Raw genomic sequence first — 23361 nt, forward strand, 5'->3', positions numbered from 1 at the left:
TGTAAATATTTGCAAATATTTCGTGTAGTATTCTAATTAAATAAGAAAATATTTATAAGCATATAATATTTTCAAATTGTTTGATTTTATATATAATATTTTATATATACTCTTCTCCATAACGAACATGCCATAAATGTATCCAATAAATTTCGAAATATGTTTTTTATAATTTTGTAATTTGTTCTGCATTTTCTTTTAAATCATTATTGTTATTGCACGATATTCTCACGTTTCTTTTTGTAATTTACTTTTAATTACCATCGTGTTCGTTATAGAGAAACTAAAAATCCCATATGATATCTTGTAGAAGCATAAACAAGCTTGAAGAGGTATTCTTTTGTATAATATATATTTAAAAATCATTAGCAAACCATTTGTGTTTGCTTTCTTCCTCTGTCTTTTATTGCGTTTGCAAGAAACCCCCTTAAACAGCCGTTGGCCATACTTTTTTATATTCTTGAACAATTTTCACAATTGTTGTTGGTATCAAAAATAACTTTCTGTCAAAATTGCCAAACTGAGCAGACAGTATAAAGTGAAGTTAATAGATAGAAAATGTAATACGAGTATAGCTTTTGGACTTGATGCTTGTTATTAGACGGCATATCTGGGCTCAAAATAAATATATAAAAAACAATTTACAAACTTAAATCAATATAGAAGATAGCATCAATTGGACTTGGCGTCAGTTCACACACATTTTTCTTTTCTTTATACATGTTCTATTTCGCTTAATTATTTACATTCTTTTTTTTGTGGAGTCGTGTGAACTTTGCTCTATATTATAGCGACTATATATATTTAGACTATGACTACCCGCCCCTTTTTATTCATCCCATGCTAGATCCGGCACTGACCCTCGAACTCGGCGAGCAGAGCGCTGGAATTGAAGAAGGCCCGCTGCTTGGCCTCTGGCATATAGAGATCACTGCGATCGTAGCAGGTGGCTGTGGCTCCAATCTGTGTGAAATACTGTACGCGCTCCTTCGAATTGCAGTCATCACCCCAGATGACGGCAATTTGCCCTTGATCGCGAGCCTGTTGCAGCATCTGGGCGGCATTTTCGCCCAGAAAATCCTCCGCATGCGGAGCTGTGCCGGCCAACTCAAAGGCCTGAGCATTATTCACAGCAGCCATGAAGTTGCGTGTGCGCAGATCACTGAAGGGTTGCCACTTCTTTGTCTCGCCCTGGGTGAGGAACATCACCGGGAAGATGTTCTGTTTGAAGCGTAGCATAGTGCACATATCGGCATCGAAGCTGGAGAAGATCAACGGCCGGCCACAGCCATAGCGAATCACTTCGTGGAGCACGCGATCGGCAAAGAAGTTCTTGTCGATGGTCTGCTCCGCCTCGGAGCCGCCGCCTTGACGACGTTGTGGCCACTTGATCTCCACATCAATGCCCAGCGACTTGGGCAGCTGCTGCAGCACCTCCACCAACCGGGGGAAGATGCGATGCTCTGTGCGTGGCTCAGCATTGTGAGCGGGATACTCAAACACTTTGCCATTGATCACCGAGAAGATGCGCAAACGCTTGAGCAGCTCATAGTTGATGTCCTTGATCAGCACATACTCCAGCTGATCGGGCTTCTCGATCTGCTTGCCAGGCGGCGCTGTGCGCAGTCCAAAGTCATGATAGATCACCGGAATGCCGTCCGCCGTGAGATGCACATCCAACTCCACCATATCAGCGTGATGCGCATGCGCACTCAGGAAGGAGGCGATTGTGTTCTCACGCTCCTGCGGCGCCTCTGCAATGTAGCTTTTGCCATTGCCGCGATGTCCGACATCCAGATTGGGCCAGCTGCGTGGCCAGTAGTGGGCATAGGTGGTCTTGAAGTCCAGCGGCGAGTATTGATAAGGCTGCACCAAAACATAGGGCAATCTTAAGCGCGCCAGCGTCTCCTCCGGCCGCTGGGCGGACTTGATGTGCAGCTGAAGTAATCCCTCGCTGCCTGTGAGTTGGGCAGCATTCAAGGTAGCGCTGCCTAGCAGCTGATGATCCAGACTATAGCACTCCAGGCGGAAGTGCTGCAGCATCATCTGCTCCAGCGGCAAAGTGATGTGAAAGATGACAATGTCACCTTTGGTGTATGGCACACCAAACTGTGGCTGCAGCTGCAGCTGACTGCGACCGTAGAGCTGCTTGGAGTACTCCACGTGGAGGCCAGACGACTGCTCGACGGGCACAATCTTGAGTTGCACATGCTGTGGGTCAAAGGTCTCGATGTCGTGCACTTGGAACATTTTCTCGCCATTGAATTTGAGCTGTACAATCGCCTCATGATTGAGCCAGCCACGGTGCACTTGTGATTGTGTGTTCTCCAGGGGATTGGCAATGCCAAAGGCGTCCACTGGACTGTTGCACTGCTGTTCGGGGCAGGGCAGCAGCAAACGTGGCTTGAAGTGTGTCTCCCAGCGACGAATCTGCTTGTTGCCCGCCGCATCTTCCACGTAGACAAAGTAGCGATACTCGATCTGGCGGCACGATTGCAGACGCACCGTTGTCTGCCAGCTGAGCTCGTCGAGACGATCCAGGGGCACACAGCGCGAAAGTTGCCACTCGCCCAGCGCCTTGACATCGCCGGTGAGCGCCAGTTGCTCCTCGGCCGCAAGTGCGGTCTGCAATCGTACATTGAACTGCCTCAGCGTCGGCTTGCAACCGGTTGAGGGAGCTGCCTCGAGTAGCTCGTTGCCAGTGGCATAGTTGTCGTCAGCTGTGATCGAAGCAGCATCTGCATAGGCGGCACACTGCAAGACACAAGAGACCACAAGGCCAAGGATTAGTGGTGAGTTGAACATTCTCTATGCTCTCTGCTAAACTGCTGACAGCTAACAACGAGATCCAGACAACTACTGAATTGCTTCAACGCTGGACAGCGGCTCAAATACACCGGGAAAAACAAGGCAGCTTTCTCCCTCTCCCTCTCCTTCTCTCATTCTCTTGTTCAATCTCTCAGCTCAATCTGTCCGATAAGGCAGCTGCTCATTCTAGCATTTTGCTTTATTCATAGAAAGTAGATCGGCGCCTTATCAAATCGCGTTTTAAGTCGCGTTTGTGACTTTAGCAAACAAGATCACGTGTTGCTCCCCCATCTACCAATTAATCAGCTGCTACTTTATGTTATTTATACAACCAAAATGATATTTTAATCAGCTACTTTTGAATAGTGGTGTACGCAACTCTTGTGATTTATTGTTCAACATACTCGTATTTTTAGCCTTCAAATCGCAGACTCGGTATCAAAAAAGTCTCGTTTCTAGCTAATTAATCTTTTAGTAATTTGCTTGTCAATGTGTTTTATAAATAAAGTCTCGTTTATAGCTATTTAATCTTTTAAAAATTGCTGTCAATGCGTTATTATAAAATTATTTTGTATATTATTTTTGTATGCTAATAAGGCAGATAGATTACGTCGTTGTTGAAATTCTACACATTTCATATGCAATATGAAGACTTTTAAGAACTCTCTTGCCCTTAGAAAAGTCTCCACATTTTAGTGTTAAGAAAAAACGCGCGCGTTTTAAAACGCCAAAACGCTAGCGATTTTACCTGTGCGTGAAATCGCGCGCGTTGCGCCAAACCTTGTTGCTTCAAACAGCGTTTGATGATGCAATTGCCGCTATTGTTGCTGGTGCCAGACAACGACAACGCGCCCTGGCAACAGTATCGCAATGCCAAAAATTTATGCAAATTGGTAGCTACGGAACCCATAAATTCAACACAAAATTTCAAAGTCTGTTTTTCTCGCCACGATCACGTGTTGTGTGAGCAACAATTTTGTTGTTTGTATTTTGTTTTTTTTATTTTATTCAATTGTGACGATGAGCACAACAAAATTTATATTACAGTTAGCCAGAAATGGACGCCCACACGTAACGAAACAGCTTGAACCGGGCCAACAACACGGAATGCTTTGGCAATAATTCAGTGAGGAAGAACAGCAAATAGAACGCAAAAAAAAAGTACAAACTAGGAGAGTCGAGAGTCTACTAGTCGAAAAAGTCGCGTGTTCTCATACTATAAGAAATTGACTATAGATCGTGAAATTAGTGGGTAGTATATATAGTTAGCGGTGTCTAGTTTTTCCGTGTTTTTCTTATATTTTTGGTTGTCTTACGTCAATCAATTGGTCGAGCCCGCTTCGTTCTTGGCACAATTAGCACAACCTTGTGAACGGAGAGTCGACAATAAACCATTTGGCACCATCTTATCTAAAACAGCAACAACAACTAAGAGGCAAAGATTTAGTCTTAGTAGAAAACATTGTTGCTAGATTATGTTAATTACACTCCACTTCGATGTTGTTCATCTCACTGTTTGTGTCTTTCGCTCTTGCACGTGTTTGTATAGTGAACTCAACGCAGGCGCTTTCGCTCTTTCTCTCTCACACACACTCTCTCTTCAACTGTAAAGCTTTCGTTGTGCTTTGCATATGTTCTTTGTTTTGGGAAATTTCATGTGTAAAGCTTTGGCAATTTGGGGCGTTAGTTTCTTAGCATCTGTTTCGACGGATTTCTTATCAGGAAACAACACTGTTGTTATGCCGCGATAAGCATCAAGTTGCACGTCAAGTGTGATTTATCACATAGCTTGTAAATTCAATAAACCACAATCTAATCGATGTTGATTCAATATACGATGCCACTTCAAAGAAGTTTTCACTTGAGAGCAAGTACTCATGGGATAGCAACTAGCGAGAGCACGTGACAGCATTCCCCTTTTCAACATGTGGCACTATTCCCAGAGCTTTCGAAATACTACTTGCTTGCAACGAGACCAGAGCGATACTCCAAAAAAGGGTTGGGGTATGGGTTCACTATAAATAAAATGAGTCAGCTGCCCACGAGACATATCAATTTCTTGTTTATACTCGAAATGATATCATATGTCGCACAAAACGCAACTTCGAAGTGTTGAAGCAAGCACAAAAAATAACGCTGAGGCCACCATTAAAATATTCATCCTAATTCATATTGACTTTTTTGTAGTTCTGTCTCTTTATTGATTTTGTAATTCGGGCAGAGAAAAGGAACGAGGAAAATAATTGCAAATGTTGAATGACAACTGCTTCGACCTTCAGATGAACCAAAGAGTCAAAGTCGAAATATTTGCATTACACTTGACGTCACATTATTCGCATTACGTATGAATCTGTTTACACTCTCGATTAATTGCCTAACGCAAATAGCAATAACCATAACAATAACAATGACAATAATAACGGTAATGTTATTCATAATTACATTTTGCATGTGCTCATCCGGAGTCTGAGGTTCCATGGGCGTCAATAACATTGGGACCGACATGGTTTGTAGATTTTGTTGTTGTAAAATATATACACAGTATAAAAATTCAAATTATAATGTATATCACAGTTTAATTATCTTTGCTTTGTATTATTCTTGCACTACGCGGCGTATGCGCAATTTCCAGCTTTGCTAAGCAAACATTTTGTACTGATTTATTTTATTAAATAGTTTTTCAACGGACTTCTTTTGAATAATATTGTAGTATTTGAAGTATGTTTTTATCCTTTTGGAGAATTATTGAAACTAGGACGTTTCCGACGTCGTCGTCGCACCGACGTTGCAGTCGCAACTGTTTTCAGCGATTTTGTTGTGCGCGCAATTTAAACGATTTCTTTTTATCGAAAACAGCTCATGTACTAAAGAGCTTTTTCTGCCCGTTTTCTTTGTGTTCGTAGCTACGGCGACGACATTCACGTTGCCGTTGCCGTTTTGTTTTGGTTTTCTGCTTGGGGTACAGTTGCTGCTCGGGCTTTTTTGAAATGTTGTTGGCCTCCTCTGACTACAACAACAGCAACAACAACAAGAACAGCAACAGCAGCAGCAAACAAAATAAAAACAAAAACAAAAAACAGACGATAATAAAACGTGTATACCTGTGCAATACTTATAGTATTGTTGCCGAGGTGACTTTGCGATGCTCTCACAAAAACAAAGCGGTAAACGATAAGAAAGATGCGAACATTCTACAATGAATATCAAGAAATGTGCCAAACCTAATAATACTAATAAATTTATTGTTTAATTATCACTTCCCACTTAATTAAAATTTCGATTGTGGTTTCAGTTTATCGCTTAGCGTTCAAGCCGAGGTACAGGGTATTCAAATACACTCACACTTGTTTACAAATGTCACTATGTATTCCGCTTTGTATGTTTCACGCAAAGTCAGCAGCTCCAAAGCTCAAATCAAACGGAAACGAACAAGACAACAAGAACAGCTGCAGTAGCAGCAGCCAGAGAGCAAGAGTGTGAGAGAGAGAAGCACGCATTGCTCCAAAGCAAAACGTGTTGGTCGTGTGCAGACGTTGACGTCGCGGTCGCTGTGCACGTGAAAAGTTTTGTTTGTGGGGCGTCGACGTTGCCGGGCCCCTTATGTCAGTTTTGCGTGATGCTATTAAAAAGCTTTCGCTCTTCTCTCTATTGCTTGCTCTCTGCTCTATTAAACCGGTTCTCGTTGGTTATGTGGTCAATGTTTTCCTTGTTGTTTGTTTACGTGTATGAGTCGTGAAGTTGATAAGGCAACAACAGCTAATAAGCGTTTATGGGATTTGAGCTTTTTTTGTGCGCAAATCGCTTTCGATTCAAAGCTTTCCGGTCAAGGTCTATCTTCTATCTATGCGGGCAACGATCATAATCATACAAAATTATACTTTTGTATGTTTTTTCAAATGTTGCCAGGCGCATTTGTGGTGCCATTTTATGTGTGTATTCGAATATTTATGTTTGTATATTTATATATTCTACAATATGATTAAACTGTGTTCTTCATTATGTTCTGTTCCCATTGCATGATGGAAGCTTTGTTTACACTTTTCACAGCTTTTGATCGTTTTTGTTTTGATTTATTGACCGCGTATTTAGATGTTTATGTTTTCAGATTCATTTGACTACAAAGACACACACCCCATTGAGTCTAAAGTACAAATTGAACAAATTATTCTACAAATTATCGCCATCTCAGATATTATTTCGTCATATTTCAGAACTACGTATTCAATTTATATGTTTATGTACACAACATGTTCGCAGTCACGTTTGCATTAAAAATTTGGTGTAAATTTATACTTGTTTATATTTTTCAGTCGCATTCCAACGACGATGACAGCTGTTGTTTGTTTACATCCACACTGAAAGCTTTTCGATAAGGCCCCGTAATGGAGCAAAACAAGTTCAAATTGTAGCATTCGATAAGCGACGTAAATAAATAAGTAATGTAAACAAATCGTAAAGGGATCGTGCAATCAATTGTTAGTTGTATAACACCTTATTTGTATAGCGACAAATAGTAAGACGATGTGTTATTAAAAGCTAAACGTTTGATCAATTCACACTCGACAAGGGACTACTAGTTAATACCAGACTATAAGCGTTTAGATCTTTAAGAAAGGTTTGAAACTTACGATCTTAACTGGCGTATTTTAATATTGGAAACAAGAAATTATTGATATCAAAAACTTATATTTTCAATTCAAAGATTCATTTAAATAGCGAGGCATTGTTAATATAATTCCTTTACTAATACTGGTATTGATCACTCTATTCCATTATAAATTACATTTAACAAACTTTCAATAAAAGTAATATTTATAAAAACAAAGTTATTTTAAAATCGAATCGTACCTTATCGCACATAATAGTGTCAGTGTCGCAAATATCCATCGATGTTTAACTTGAATGATATATCAATTTCGCTATTTAATTTTTGAAAATGTAGATCCTTCTAGGTTTTAACTCTTTAGCACTTCGACAAACACTGCTTATCACGCACACGACACGACTAACAGCAAGGGACGAGATGAGAATTGAGAATGTTGTACAGTAAAGTCTTAGAACTACTGCTAAATAGGAAGTCGCTGTCGTACCAGACGCCGGAACAACGTAAATACAATTAAATCAATTTAAAACAATGAAAATCGTACCCACAGCCGGACAAAGAGCCCCCGATGGATGACGATGACAACATCGTGATAAGCTGCAACAAAAGCAAGAGAGCGCAACGAGAGAGACCCAAGTAAAATACAACTGATTAACAGTGATAATGTATTGCTATTTCACATTAAGTATTCTTTGAGAAAGTATTCCAAGGCGTCACGTTGTTGTTGTTGTTGTGGTCGTTGCAGTCTCCTCTGTTTTCGCCACTTGCTCCTCAGTCTCAGCTGCCACATCTGCCGTTTTTGTCTCCTCCTTTGCCTGAGCTACCGCGTCAGTAGAAGTCTTCGCCTCGCGCTCAAATAAAATGACCAGCTCCGTGTGTGTTGTATGTGGAAACATGTCCACAGCTACAGCAGACTTGGGGTAAAACGGTTCGCCTTTCCAATGCTTTGACTCGGGCCGTGATAATTCAATAAAATTGCGCTTGGCACTATTAGGATTGCAGGAAACGTAGACCAGACGTTTTATGGCGCTCGCTGAACGTATGGCGGCAATGGAACGATTGTCTGTGATGCATAAAAAAATCAAATGAGAACAAGAGACAATTTGATTGAAGTGACACTCACACATTAGAGAAGATTTCAAGATTCAAACAGCAAACAAGCTTAATTGCTTTAAGTAAATGCAATTAGACTCATTTAAAGCTTAAGCTGTGCATGGTGACAATTCTCTTGGAAATAAATCTAATATGCAAGTGCAATTCGTTTACTTACGAAGTCCGGCTCGTGGGGGATCCACAACAGCTATTAAATCCACTGGCTTGCCGGGCTCTTGGCCATATAAAGCCTCTCTGACCATGCTCTTGATATAATCATCTGCATTGCCAGCAAAGAATTTGCAATTTGTAATCTTATTCGCCTCGGCATTGTACTCCGCATCCTTGATGGCATCAGCCACAATCTCAACGCCAAACACTTGTTTGCAGTGCTTAGCAAATGCCAGAGCAATGGTTCCAGTGCCACAGCAGATGTCCAGCATGGTTGTGTCTGGAGTTGGCGCTGCCAAATCAATGGCCTGCTGATAAAGGACATTGGCGCCGGCCGTATTGATTTGAAAGAAGGCCAAAGGACTGATGCGAAACTGCAGTCCTTGTATGGTGTCTGTTATGTGCGTGCTGCCCGCAAGATGTGTGACGGGATTAATCATTTGGCCCGCCTCGCGGTGCTTGACATCCTGATAGTAGAGCGAACTGCACTTGTGAGTCTCATTCTGCTCCGGTTGATCGTAGAAGTTCTTCAGCTCCTGCTGCAGCTCAACTTGCTCGGTTTCACTTAAATTGGAGGAGTAAATGCCAGCCACCAACATTAGCTCTCCAGTGGCACTCGAAGTACGCACCATTAGCTGACGAAAGTGTCCCAGGTTGCCCACAGGATTGAAGGGCTGAAACTTGGACTGTCTGACCAGCTGTTGAAAGCTGAAAGCCGCCCACTTTGCCTGCGCTGGCAAATGTGGCAACTGCTGCACATCGGCCACCTCAACGGATCCATCGCTGTAGCTGCCCAATCGAAAGCCAACAATAATCTCCCCATCCGCATTTTTGCCTATGCTGAACTCGTTCTTATTACGATAACCATCGACAGCAGGCGAGGCTAAAACACCATTGAATTGGAACTTGTCCAGATGTGGTTTGGCAGCTGGATTTAAACGTCGCAGTTCCTGTGTGTATTTCTTGAGCAGCGCCGACATCTCCTCCGTCTTCTGCTCCAGCTGCTTCTCGTAGGTTAGCTCAGCAAGAGGACAAGTTGCCTCCTTAGCGGTGCGTTGACGCTTTGGTTTCGTCTCGCCGCTCAATTCTTCGCCACGTCGCTTGTGCAGGGGATCGGCAGATGCTTTGGCAGCCATCGCCTTGAGTACCTTGCCCTTCCACTTGTAGCCATTGAGCGTTTCCAGCGCACGTTGCTGGTCCTCCTGGTTGCGGAAACACACAAACGCAAACTCCTTGCGTGTTGGCGATTTGATTTTTGTAATATCCAGTTTCAGAGTGGTCTTAAGCAGTTTCTTAAACTCCTGCGGTAGGAATAGGATTAGCAAATAACCAGTGATTTAAAATTTAAAAATACTTACGCCAATGCCAAAGTAGCCCAAGTTCTTCACTTCAATCTTATAGATTTCTGAAGTGAACTCATTGCGCTCCAGATACTCGAATTCATTGTTACCGGCTTTTTCAATATCATCACTTGTTTTCACACTTTCTGAAGCCTGTTCGGCACTTTCCTTATTTTCCACATTCTCCGCATTTTCAATATTACTGTCGACGCTAAGAGTTTGCTGGTTTTCCGCGTTTTCCACGTCCATTTCAATTGTTTTCAATAATTAAACACAAAACAACATGTGCAACACGTGAAACGAACAATGCGTGTATCGATAACTTATATCGATATGACACTTTTTGTCGATACTTAATAAATTCTAGAAACGACACTTTCCCATCAAGATAATATTTGTTAAAATATTTACAATACAAGTTATCATATCTATATTTTTACATATCTTTATATAATTTCTTCAATTTCTTGCTTAACATGTTTAACGGACAATATTTGTGGCGGTTGGTCGATTGCATATCAAATAGCTATGTTAAGTATACAGTTTCAGCGTTGCCAACTACTTTAAAGATTCAATTCAAATAGGTTGGCGCAAATCGGTTATATTTCTTACAAGAAATAACTTTAAAATAAGTGTAATTAATGTGCATTAGTTATTCAACAGCTGTTGTAAATCGTTTCAGCGCTGCATCCAAAATAACTTTTCGCTCTGCTAACAACTGTTGCATCTCTGGCTCATGCTTCATAATGTTGGCAATTTCCTGAAGCAATTCAACTGCCTGTTTGAGCTTTGCCTCACTCTCTGTGGCATCATCCAGCCGTAAGGCCTTCGTCACAATTGCTTCCTCCAAATCGATTAACAAATTGCCACGAAATATGCTCCAACCACTGTCAATAAGATTTGAAAGCTGCAACAATTCCTCGCAGAGATCAATCTTGCGTTGCAGCGACTTTTCACTGAGCTCTGAGGAAATTACAATTAATTAGGTATAGAATAGATGAATTGAGAGATTTACCTTCCATAGAGAATCCTGGCGCAGAGCCATAGAGTTGGGTCAGTGCGTATTTCGCTTGCAAAATGTGCGTATTTGTCTCATGCAGTTCAATGCGATGGCGATAGAGGAAATCCTCTAGAGCGGCAGGTGTTGACTTGTCCAACGACTCAATCTCCTGCTGCAGCTTGGCATCTTGTGTGAGCACCTCTCTGGCACCTTTGACAATGTTGCACACTTGGCACTTCCAATTGGCGGCATTTTGCAGAGGATTCACTGAAACGAACTGCATGAGGAGGATGCAAATGGATTAGTTGAATGAATCAAAGATTATCTTGACTCTAGACTCACCTTGCCAACCTTACATTTTTCACACATGCGTGAGCCGGCATAGATCTCCAGCTCTGTGGGATCTGAGCACCTGGCACAGGCGCAATCGAAGCATTTGACCTGCTTGAGATGCAATCGCCTTTGGATGGTGCTTCTCAGTGGTTGTGTGTAGGAGATGCTGAGTATTTCACCCTTGGCAATCTTGCGCTTGGCGAGGAACACAATGTTCATGTCATCGTCGAAGCGATGCCGCAAATTCGGCACACAGTCGTGTGCAATCATTGCACCTCCCGGAAAGATGGCTCTCACCTTGCGACGCTCGGCGTTTTGTCGCACCTCAAAGGCATTAGTGTCGAGAATTGCTGCCAGACGCAGTATTTCCATCTCTGGCCAATCGCGCTGTCCCAGCACCGTCTTGATGAAGGTGATCAGATTGGCGCGCAGCACTTGATATAGCGGCGTATCTAGTCGCTCTTTCAGATGATCCTCGAGAGCGCTGAGTTTGGCAAATGCCGTCGGATTCGATTGCTTTAGTTGCATACAACGCAGCAGCATGATGACACAGTAGGCGGACTCCTTTAGCTCTGGCTCAACTGGATTATAGTTGATCTTGGACTGAAAATTACTAGCGGCCATCAGACGACATTCATCCCGATGGTAGGGAGATTGCTCGCACTCCTTGCCACACAGCGGCCAACTGCACGAACTGCATTTGTAAAAGTTATCCGAACGCTTTGCAGGCGGCAGCAGATTCCTATGGCAGCCCAGGCAAATGGGTGGCGAGGCCACCTTTGGGCCAAGGACCAGCGGCGCCTCTCGCATGATTTGCTCGCCCATGCGAATGTCGCGTGTGGCACGCAGATGTCTGCCCAGCAGCTGGTTGGTGTCCATCTCGTAGCACTTGCACTGCGACTTGTGCTGCTTCCAATGCTCCTTCTGATGCTCGCGACTGCAGTAGACAACGTTGCGGCATGCCGCACACACTTGTGTGGCACGCGCCTGGCACAAAGCGCAGCTCGTTGGCGAAGTCATTGTTTTGCTCCTTATTCCCACGAAAATCCTTTGCCAACGCTACTTTGTCCGCTTGTTTGCGTAATGCACAACGTCGGAAAACTCACTGAGCGACGAGCATTAAAACAATTTTCCGTCTCGCCGCGAGGCAATTTTCTTTTGTGTCTCTGCGGTTGTTGCTGTCGCTTCAGCTGCTTCTTCTGCGATCTCAATCTCGATCTCCTCGATCTCTTGTCACTTGGCGCACGACGGTTTATTATTAGACCAAGCACGAGGCTACAAGCGAACAATGCACAATCTGTTGCTAAACATTTGTGCTCTGACTTCTCTGCTCTCAGGGATTCTCTATCTCTACCTAGACATTGCTCTACATGTCTCCCAGTTTAGTCGGCATTTCAAAATAAACATATATACTTTTTTTTATCGCCCACCGTTTAGATTGAAGAAATTGAAATGTCTCCGACATTCTGCTTCCCATCTAATTAATTTGTTAAAAAGAACATTTTCATTAGCTGCTGCTTTAAATATTGTTTGCATATTTAAAAATGCTGCAACTCATTTCCTATTAATAACCAAAGATTGAAAGTTGTATTTATGCTACATCTACTTTCTATATTTTTAAAATGCAAAGTTAGGCATGTAGTCTGTAGATCATATTTATATATTCTACTGCGAATTATTTTTTTTATTTATTTGAAAATGTCATAAGTTTGTCATGAATCTATATTACAAAATAATAGTATAGGGGCAAATTTACCTCACTTCTAAATTAAAGAAAAACTTGGACGGGAATTTAAAGTAACAATGTTTAGGACAAAATGGTTTTGACAAACAAGTAATAAAGCTGCAGTCGAGTGTGCACGACTGTGAGATACCCGCTACTCATTTTGAATAAAAGCGAAATTATGCGGTCTCAAAAATACTAAAATATGCCGAAGTTTATATTTGGTATATTGATACATTAATACATTCAAAATATACCGTATTATACTAAAATATACCAGATTGTCAGCCAAATCAACTAATACCCACTAACGTAGGCGTTTTTACCCATACAAAAGTATATATTTAATAACTTCTACAATTTACCGTCACAAAGTTATAATACCTTTCCACCCATTCTGCGAATTAAAATTTTAATAATCATATTCTAAATTTAGTTCCTATAAAATTGGGTCCTTTAGCTGACATATTTTCTTGTATGTATTTTTGGTATTTGAATTTTCTAATGAATTTTCTTGAATCCACCGCAATTAAATTTACTCTTTAATTTCAATTAAAGTCAAAACAACTGTCCCATCAATCATCTTTGATGCTCGCTATGATATACAAATTAAAAATGCCGTAATTAATTTTTGCAATTCAATAATTTATTTAGAATTTCTCATAAATTTTCTATATATATATTAATATATATATAAGAATGTATATATATTTATTTATTCGTACGCAGATAATTAATGTATTGTTTAATTGGAAATCAGTCTTTTTTATTTAAATAAGAGTTAAATGCATTTTGTTTGTTGTGCTTCTTTCTTGTTTTGTTTTGTTGATTGATTGAATATTTGATTGATGGAAATACTTAAACAAGTTAGGCATTGAGAAAATGAGAAAAACAAAAACCAGAAAAACGACAAATGATAAGAACATAAAAAAAATTAATGAAAAATAATAATTGAACTATGATTTGTGGTTGATGTTCGATGTTTTTCTTTTTTTTTGTTGCATTGTTGCGTGTCTTGTTGGTTTGCTTTTAAAATTAATAGTATTTTAATTGCTATATAAATAATCATGATGGTAGTTAACTTAAATGGAGGCCATAGTTCCATATTAATAATAATAATCATTATACAGAATAATAATAATAATAATAATCTTTATAGACAAATGTTGCTCTCTATACACGTAAAAGCGGCGCATAAAATTTCATATAATAGACAACAAATTTTCCATTTAGTATTTAGTATTTTTCAGTGAATAATTTGCACTAAATAATCGAATTTCTTTGCATTATATAATTTTGTTTTTTGTTTATGTTTTTTTACACACATAGAGCGATGATATGTTGCTAGGCTGATTTAGCATAAGCGAAGCAATCGATGGCTATTTAAATGTTATCAATGTTGCTAAGGCAAAGGCGCAAATATCTTAACGTTAGCGGGGTCGGGGGCGGGGGAGTGGAAATTTAGGGGATTACTACTCTCATTTATGGGTGAGCGAGGCTTGTGCTGCCAAATTTAACAGCTTCAGTTAGGAACAGATCGAGTGATCTTAACTTAAGTTTGCCTCGCACATAACAACAAAACTAATATCGTCATGGGATTTTCTTTGAGTTTGCATTTTGCTTAATTTTCTTTGCTGCTTTTTAATGCTAATTTAAATTACAAATTGCGCTAGATTAATCATAAGAAACATAAGCAACATTCATATATATAATATTATGTATATGGTAGTATTTTTTCTTCTTCTTTTGTTTGTTGGTGTATACATTTAGTTTGATTTGATTTTAGACATCATTCTGCTCCTTGAAGTGATGATAATGATGATGTATATGCTCGTGCACATAGCGATGGATCATCGAACTTGACGCACTCGTATCCAGATCTGCATCCGCAGCCGATGCTGGCTCCTCCACATCCTTGCTTGTTGTCACCGCCTCCGCAACAGCCTCGCCCACATCATCATTCAGATCGATCAACGTGTCAGTGGAGACAACTTTGCTGGGCGTGCTCGTGTGCAGTGGACTGGGTGGCAGCTCCTCCTCCTCGCTGGCCAGCAAATGGGCGCACTCCAAGGCATCGCCATAGATCTTTGATGCCGTCGAACTAGAGCTGGAGGTGGCTGGACGTGATTCCGTCTGCTGCTGTTGCACCGTTGTGGCTGCTAGTTGATTCTGTTGTTGCTGCTGCTGTTGCTTGTGGCGCTGGCGACGCTGCTCGCGCTCCTTTTGCTGCAGCTGCTCGCTCAGCTTGGCATAGATGAGATTGCCATAGTTCTTGTAATCCTTGCTGCCTCTCTGCGACTGCGACTGCGGCTGCTGTTGCTCCAATCGCTGATAGCCCTGCTGACCCAGTTGTTGCTGCTGCTGCTGTTGCTTGTTGTGGCTGCTGCTGCTGCGCTTAGGAATGGGCTGCACGGTGGCCACATTGCTGGGCGTGGCCGGGGGCGAGTGGGCCGCAGCGCCGCCGCCACAAATGGTGGCATGCAAAAACGAATCGTAGCCACAGAGATTGAGCTTGTTGTGTGCGCTGTTGTGGCTGTGCTGAGCGGCAACCACGGCCGGATTAATGGCCAGCTGCTGATGGTAGATGGGTATATGCGGCTGTGGATGCGGATGCGGATGCTGATGAGGATGCGCATGGTAGAGCTGACTGCTGTTGTTGTTGTTGTTGGCCGCCATATCGTGTCCGGCTTCGATGTGCTGCGTGGGCGATTGCGTGGGCGGACTGCAGCTGAGCGGCGACTGCGGACCGGACTGCGGACTGTGATTCGCAATTAGCGTCGGGATTTTCGAGCCTGTATTGCAGCGTTGGCGTTGCTGCTGTTGCTGTTGTTGTTGCTGTTGTTGTTGTGCTGCCGGTTGCCGTATGGGACTCACATTGGCTTGGGGTTTTCTGCAATGCATTAAAAAAATGGAGGGATTTTTTTGCAATTAGCTGGCGAGTTTATGGTAATTTTTTAAGGGTTGCGTTCTTTTTGTTTTGTTGCATATTGTTTGTGGGTCGCCATTAAAACGAAAGAGTAGGAAAAAAAACGAACAGAAACCTTAATGAACATGTGATTGATGGAGTGCTTGAGTGAGACTGGGACAGCAGCAAACACAACGATGCTGAGAGGAGAACTATTAAAGATACATCAATTGTATCTTTAAGTGCAGCCAAATGTATCTTTATCTTTTCATTACTGCTGAATTTCACTTTACTGCTTCCACTCATTAACGTTCTGTTTTTGTTGCTGCTTTCCCAGTTGAGTTGATTTCTGTTTTCCTTACCCATTCAGCTGAAAACACAAGCGATTCTTCTCCATGCTCTCCCTGATGATGCTAATCAAATCGTTGCGATTTAGCGCCGACTTCCAGCACTCCGCAGACTTGCGCTGCTGCTGCCCCAGCAGCGATTGTGGGCGTGGCTGGCGCAACTGAACGCCATCGAGCAGCACCTCGCCCAACGGTGGCGACACCGAGCTGCTCTTTTGCTGTGTCAACTGCTGCTGTTGTTGCTGTGGTTGCTGCTGCTGATGTTGTTGCTGCTGCTGTTGCTGCTGGAGATGGCGATTCTGCCAGCAGGAATCGTTGCCCACGGAGAGACTGCGTTGTCGCGTTTCTAGGCAGTGATCCTGATACTGCGAGGATGAGGCGCGATATGAGTGTGCGTTGTGATGCAATCAATCAATCAATCAATCATGCGTTATGAGCAAGTCAACCAAAAACGAAAAGAATACAAAAAAACAAATTATACATAAGAAAATCAATCAAATGCGAGTCAAATTCATGCAAGAAAATAATAAGAAATCAAAGTAATTAAAGGTGAAGAAATAAATGGCATAAAACGGCGATTTTTTGTGGGGATTCTTAGTGTACAAATTGGCTATCCATGTGCAGAATATTTATTCATAGATTTTGCAAACGATTTCACTTTATTCTAATCAATTAAATTTCTAATTTATTCTAAATTAGCAAAACATATTTTACTTTTTAAATATTTTTGGATTTTTTCTGAACTTTACTTAGGAAGACTTTAAACAGTCGTAAACTTTTATTACTTGAAAGTCGCATCGAATAAAATCTTTAATGGAAAACCAATTCAGCAAATGGCTGCGAGCATAATTTGCCAAAAAAAAAAAACGTCGGAGTTTTGTGTTTTGTGCAAATGTGCCAACTGGGAGCTGGGATAAAAGATTGGAGATTGCCAGGTTATGCTTACCTTTTGTTTTCGCGCCCTTCTCAGCATTTTGACCCGTTGGGTGGCCTGCTTCATATAGACATCCTGGCTGTGATGCCGTGAACGCTGCGAATGGGAATGGGAATGGGGATGCGGACAGTCGAGCATGTCAGTCGCTTCCTTGTTGTTGGCACCGCTGCAGCATTTGAGATTCAACATATTCTCATAGGTATTGTGGGCATTGTCCGGTGTGTGCTGCTCCGCCGGTTGCAGTTGCTGTTGTCCGTTGCAGCATTGCTCCACTTTGGCATTGTTCTTCTGGTATCGACTCTTCGCCTGCTTGCCACTCGCAGGCTGTTCAGCACCAACTGCAGCTGCTGCTGCCGCCGCTGCCAACTCCTTCTCCTTCTCCTTGTCACTGTTGCTGTCATCGTCCTCGTCATCGGACTTAATCAGTTTGCGTGGTCGATGGCGATGCTGGCGGCGTGCGCCGCCGGATGTCGTTAGTGCCATGCCATTCACAGTTTTTGACATGGCCGCCATCCCCGTGGGCAGCTTCTTCAGTTTGCTGCTTTGGCTCTGGCTCTGACTCTGACTATGGCTCTGGCTCTGACTGTGGCTGTGACTGTTGTTGTTGCTCTGGCTGTTATTGTTGTTGCATGTGGCAGCAGCGGCCGCGACTGCCTGCGATTTCGATTTGCCTTCGGGACTGACGGTGAGGCGAACGTTAATTGTCTTGCTGCCACAGTGGGGCACCACCACGGACTTGCCAATGGACTCGTATATGGTGTACACAATGCCCACAATGTCGTCCTTTGTTATTTTGCCATGATGCCCGTCCAGATCATAGAATGTGAACGAGAATTGCAGCGGCTGTGACGATTTGCCGCCCTCAACGGAAACATCGCAGGTGAATTCCTATTTTTGCAGAAAACAAGGGAGAGAAATAGAAAAACAAATATTTGCTGTTAGTAAAATGCAAGACTTTAAATCAAAAAAGGTTTTGAATTATGATTGATATTAATCAATGCAGAAAAGGTAAAGCAACATTTAAAGCATTTATCTGCAAAATAAATGTATTCAAGCATGTCTTTGATATTCTTATATTTTGGCATAGATATTAAATATTAAAGCGGTATACGTAATTTCAATTCTCTAGCTATACAATAACCATTTGAATAACAAACTCATTTCACACAATATTCAAATATATCACTTGAGTTATTATTAATATTAATTATATTTTATTTTCGCAGAAAGCAATATACATACATTATTTTTCCTAGCTGTAAAATATCTCTTTAAGTAACAAACTCATTTCACTCAATATTCAAGTAGATCACTTCAATATGAAGTGACAGGCATTTAAGTATGTTTTAAACTTCGAAAACTACTCTAAAATAATGTCAGCTGCGTATAAACTGCCACGCCAAAGTGTTAAAAATATGCTAATAAAGTGTGATATTTAACTTTTAGCAAAAGTTCGTAAAAAGAGTGCAGTAAAATCTGCTGCAGTGAAGCAGCCAATCTCCCCTCGCAAGCAACGCAAACAATTTAATGCGCCCGCCCGAAAGTATGCAACACTTTTTGTTTAAGCAAAAACTTCCCCAATTTGTCGCTGTGTGTGTGTATGCGAGTGGCTGTGACTGTGTCTGTGTGTGCAATGCCGCAAAAAACAACAATTACAAGTGGAACAAGAGCAGCAACAACAATAATAATGGCTGAAAGTTGAGTCGAAAATTGTGGCCATAATTTGACTAAATATTTAATTTCTCGCACGCTGCGCCAGCGAAAAAGCCAAAGCAAAACAATACAGCAAACACAGCAAACACTGCCATTGATAAAGTGGTGCCAGAGAAGCACAGACAAGCAAAGAACCAAAGGCAGCCCCTACAATCGCCCATTACCATCAACTCCCACTTGAGTATTGCCACTTGCCGCTGCGAAAAGGGAAATAAATATAATTTCTATTTCTTGCTACTTGGCTTGAAGATTTTTAATTGCCTTTAAGTGCTTTCGCTACGAGTTTGTTTTTGTGTGTCTCTCCCTCACTCACATTTCGCTTGAGTGTCAGTATATGTATGTATGTTGTTGTTGTTGTTGTTGTTGTTTCTTTTTTCTGCGCTTTTAATGGGTTTTATTGAATTTTAATGTTTTGATATTTTTCCCGTTGTTGTTGTTGTTGTTCTTGGGGAGCCCTGAAGACAAGGGAATGTCTGTTACAGTGGGTGGTAATTGAAAATTGCCGGCAACATTGCGTTAATGAAATATATATTCTTACGCCCCTCCATCCCTCCACCCCTCTCTAAGCAAATGGCCAGTGCTCTGGTGTTGTTTTTGTATCACGAACCATTGAAATTTTAATTAAAAGCACATTTAAAAGTTGAGTTTATGTGCTGCTGCCCAGTGGGTCATGAAATATGGCAATGCTGCTGCTGCTGGTGCAGCAATAACAACAGCAAGTTGATTAAACTTGACCAACTGAACAAGCATTTCAAGAACTTATACCTGGTTGGGGGTCACAATTTCGAGTTGGGAATCGAAATTGGAAAATGCTAAATGGTAAATGGAAAACAAAACATCATCAACATGAATTTATACGCTTACATTCGATTGGATTAGGAAAAATCAAATGCGAAATTTATAAGCAAAATGCTGCGCTTGAAATTGAAATTGTGGCGCAAATCAGCCAACAAAATAGTGTAATAAACCCCGTAATTTTATTGTGTATTATTTGTAATTAGTTTTAATAAAAGCAGCAATGGAATTCTGCTTGCCGAGCATCGATGCTTTGAAGTTACATTTATATAAATTAAGGCAATCGAAGTTGGCATATTTATTAGACATTCCTTCTCTTCCACTTTGCTAAAAGAAATCCAACTCACGTACTACAAAAATAAACAATCTTTTTCGCTTTATTGTGCTACTCGTATTTCTTGCGACGAAATATTTATGTTGGATATTCAAGTTAAAGATTGAAGTTTTCTATTTGTTTTAGGCAAAGTACATTTCGTATTTATTTGGTGAGCCCAAACTTTGTGTGTGCACTGAGACACTTGTGAAGCAAACGAAATTCAAAGAGGATTGCCATCAATCAGTCAATCACTCAATCAATATGGCACTACAAAACTCACCTCCAAGCGTATGCGTTCTTCCTTGCTGTGATGATGCAAATGTCGCGAGTGTTGCGGATGTGTTGCATGTGGTGTTGGCATTGGCATTGCTGCCGCAGCATCCACAACATCCTCCTCCAACTGCAACTGCAACTGCTGCTGCTGCTGCTGCTGATGATGGTGATGGGATTGAGGCATATTTGCATATTTGCCATGCTTGCCACTGGAGCTGCTGATACGCAAGTGTTTGCTGTGGCTGCCACTGCTACTTATTTCCTGCTGCTGTTGCTGCTGTCGGGTCACGTGATGATGATGATGCTGATGAAGTGGCAGTGTCTGCTGTTGATGCTGCTGCTGCTGATGATGATGTTGCTGCTGCTGCTGTTGTTTGGCTGTGGCTGCTGTGGACGCATTGCCTGGTGGCGTGGTGATTATATTAACCACCGGCGATCGCAGTTGTATATTATTGTCACGTTCGCTGACCAGCAACAAATCTGGCGGCGCACTGCATGAGGATGAGGCGCGTACCTGATGATACATCAGTTCCTCTGAGTCTGTGGTGCATTCCTGAACTGCAAAAACACAAATAGAGGGGAGAGGAAAAATTCCATTTTAATTAAAATGCAAAGTGGCATGAAATTGAAGGCATCAAACATTTGGCTAGCTAGCCATACTTTCCTCCCACTTCTCTCTCTATATATATCTAATCTGACACCCGCGATACTTTCCCCACATTCCCTCCCGCCTTTTGTCGGCAGCCTTTGACTACGTCTGCGGCGGCGGCGGCTGCTTGCAATTTATTTGCAATTTGCACAAAAACGCATTACAACAAAAAGCATTTTATGCCTCAACGCCAACACAAAGCGTTGGCGACCAGGCAAACCAGACAAAACACTTGAAAGGCGACTGCGCCGAAAGCATTCCTAATTAATGACGTCGTCGTCGTCGTCGCTGGCGTCGTTGGCGTCGCTGGCATCGTCGACTTCAACTAAAAAGTTGATTTTAATTGAAAATGCTCGAGTGTATTTTGCGAGCTTTTGTGGTCAGCGGCAGCGCGGCGGCGGGTCTGAACAGTCAAAAGTGTTGGCCATTTCATTACTCATACGCCGCATTGGCCACCGCACAAAGCTAAGCCCTCAAAGGCGCAAAGCGAAACAACTTTGCTTTTATCTCAGCCAAGTGTGGACGTCCCTTGGTGGAATCTTTTCGCCAATTTTCTCGAGTTGCTCCCTTTACTTAGTTGTTTTTGTCGCCTTGCAGCCCGCTTTTAATTAATTAAGTAGCACACACAAATTTCCAGCTCTCGCCTCGCCTAGCTGACCCAGTTTCGCATTTGCAATTCTCAGCAGTGCTTTGGCTTTTAATTGCATAAGTATTATGCAGGCGAGTCCTGAGTCCCGTCAGTTGTTTTGTTATTTCCCCCATTTCCCAGCTGTATTCAAAACCTAAAGAGTTGAGCTTGAGTCCCTTAAAAGCGCGTCCACAATTGAAGACAATTAGCCAAAGTGCCAGGGGAGAAATGAGTTGCTGCTCGGTGTTTTTGTGTGAGCGAGCGCAATTTGATTGTCTGCGTAGCTGAAAGTGGGTTTAGTTGAGAGTATTTTTTGATTGTTTACTTGGATCACAGTCGACCTGGTTTCTTTTCATATCTGGCAAGTGCGGAAAACTGGGTTATAAGATCAGACGAGAAGCAGAGCCAAGTGGTTACAGTGCTTGAATATGTTTTGTTAGAATAATTCAATCAGTTCAAGTTTACTTTTCATTAAAAAATATAATATTTCCCTTTACAATAATTAGTAGATTTATAATTCTTTCCTTATCAAAATTTTCAATTTCGTTTTTAGCGAAGTTGGTTGCTTCTGTGGAACTCGCCTCGGAGTTAGTCACTCTCTAATCTAGTCATCTTTTTAAGCACTTTGAATGGCTTTCAATTAACTTGGCCCAAAGTTTCACTTGCCCGGCCACTTGTAGTTACTTTTGCCTTGAGCTATCCGCCAGATACGTTGCCTGGTCTTTGGCCTATGCGCGGTCTTTTCAGTAAATATATATACATATTTTTTTTTTTGTTTTTCTTTACTTATATATTTTTTTTTTGCCATGTGTTGATCTTTATCATGTGGCCTGAACATTTTTGTGCGTTTCGCCCTCGACGGTTTTTGTTTTTGGTTTTTGTCTTCTTCTGGTATGCGACTTCTCATTAATTGTTGTTGTTGTTGGTCGTTCGCGTCAAAAACACTTAACTTCATTAACACTTACATGCGAGATATGGCCACAGCTACAGCTACAACAACTTTTGTTTTTCTTGGCCACACAGACACAATTATGAAGTTTATCTTTAGTTTATATCTTTTTTCTTTTTTTTTTTTTTCTGTTTTTTTTTTTGTTGGTTTGAAACTTTGCCTTGTTGGCACATCATCTGTCTAATAAATTGTTGCCAAGCAGCTGGCAGAGCAGCGACTCAAGTCGCAATCGCAGTCAAAGTCGCAGTGGAAGTCCGACATTCATTAGCTGTCGTCATTTTTTATGCACTTTGCGCGCCCCGAAAAAAAACTAACGATGAAGAGAGGCAGCTTTGGCTCCACGTTTGCTTGTGTTGTATATTGTTGTTAGGCTCTACACCTTTTCTAATTAAAGGCCGACCACTTGATGTGCTTGCTGCGCATCTGTAGCCATAGCCAAAGTATCTGTATCTGTGTATCGGTAGCTGTATCTGTATCTGTATCCGTAGCTGTATTTGTATTTGTATTTGTATCTCTGTATCTGCGGCTCGGTCGGTCTGTCTTTTGGGCCTCTCGTTGTCTGTTCTCGGCCGCTTTGTTTTGCGTTTAATTATCGCCTTTGTGTTTTTGAGCAAATACCGCGCCCGGTGCCGACGATCGTGGCGCCAAGATAAACCAAAAGAACATGTTTTTCTCTCAAGTGGTTCGACCACAGCAACAACAGCAACATCACCAACAACAACTTAAGAAGTACAACAACAACTAGCAAGAGAATCATGTTGTTGTTGAGTCATCTTGAAAGC

General features: G+C 41.7%; 4 protein-coding genes across 7 annotated transcripts in view; all 4 read right to left on the reverse strand.

Annotated features, from left to right (window-relative positions):
- Positions 1–119: 119 nt before the first annotated feature.
- On the reverse strand, positions 120–7864 carry LOC132788840 (glycerophosphocholine phosphodiesterase GPCPD1). 3 transcript variants are annotated; one of them, XM_060796466.1, is made up of 2 exons: positions 3557–3785; positions 120–2754 (listed from the first exon to the last, which is right to left on the reverse strand). In XM_060796466.1, the coding sequence occupies exons 1-2, from the start codon at positions 3716–3718 to the stop codon at positions 844–846; spliced, it is 2073 nt and encodes a 690-aa protein (XP_060652449.1). In that variant the 5' UTR covers positions 3719–3785; the 3' UTR covers positions 120–843. The 3 variants fall into 3 exon arrangements, with proteins under 3 accessions (XP_060652449.1, XP_060652451.1, XP_060652450.1); XM_060796468.1 differs by lacking the exon at positions 3557–3785 and adding an exon at positions 7657–7864 and having other exon boundaries at positions 149–2754; XM_060796467.1 differs by lacking the exon at positions 3557–3785 and adding an exon at positions 5251–5616 and having other exon boundaries at positions 152–2754.
- A 107-nt stretch (positions 7865–7971) lies between these two features.
- LOC132788841 (tRNA (uracil-5-)-methyltransferase homolog A) lies at positions 7972–10342 on the reverse strand. Its single transcript, XM_060796470.1, has 3 exons — positions 10033–10342; positions 8682–9975; positions 7972–8474 (listed from the first exon to the last, which is right to left on the reverse strand). Exons 1-3 carry the CDS (start codon positions 10261–10263, stop codon positions 8125–8127), a joined length of 1875 nt encoding a protein of 624 aa, XP_060652453.1. The 5' UTR covers positions 10264–10342; the 3' UTR covers positions 7972–8124.
- A 115-nt stretch (positions 10343–10457) lies between these two features.
- Positions 10458–12532, reverse strand: LOC132788842 (SET domain-containing protein SmydA-8). The gene is made up of 3 exons (XM_060796471.1): positions 11357–12532; positions 11030–11291; positions 10458–10977 (listed from the first exon to the last, which is right to left on the reverse strand). Exons 1-3 carry the CDS (start codon positions 12365–12367, stop codon positions 10667–10669), a joined length of 1584 nt encoding a protein of 527 aa, XP_060652454.1. The 5' UTR covers positions 12368–12532; the 3' UTR covers positions 10458–10666.
- Positions 12533–14052: 1520 nt separating this feature from the next.
- Positions 14053–23361, reverse strand: part of LOC132789330 (protein naked cuticle) — a 47130-nt gene continuing 37821 nt past the window's right edge. Inside the window, exons 2-5 of one of the 2 annotated variants that reach the window (XM_060797266.1) lie at positions 20361–20911; positions 17269–18144; positions 16338–16687; positions 14053–15960 (exon numbers count right to left, since the gene is read on the reverse strand). In XM_060797266.1, coding sequence (XP_060653249.1) covers positions 14853–15960; positions 16338–16687; positions 17269–18144; positions 20361–20911 — 2885 coding nt within the window. In that variant the 3' untranslated portion in view covers positions 14053–14852. The remainder of the gene's footprint in view (positions 15961–16337; positions 16688–17268; positions 18145–20360; positions 20912–23361) is intronic. The other variant, XM_060797267.1, reaches the window with a different exon arrangement.

This window comes from Drosophila nasuta, chromosome 3 (genome assembly GCF_023558535.2).
Source record: "Drosophila nasuta strain 15112-1781.00 chromosome 3, ASM2355853v1, whole genome shotgun sequence".
Classification (NCBI taxonomy): Eukaryota; Metazoa; Arthropoda; class Insecta; order Diptera; family Drosophilidae; genus Drosophila; species Drosophila nasuta.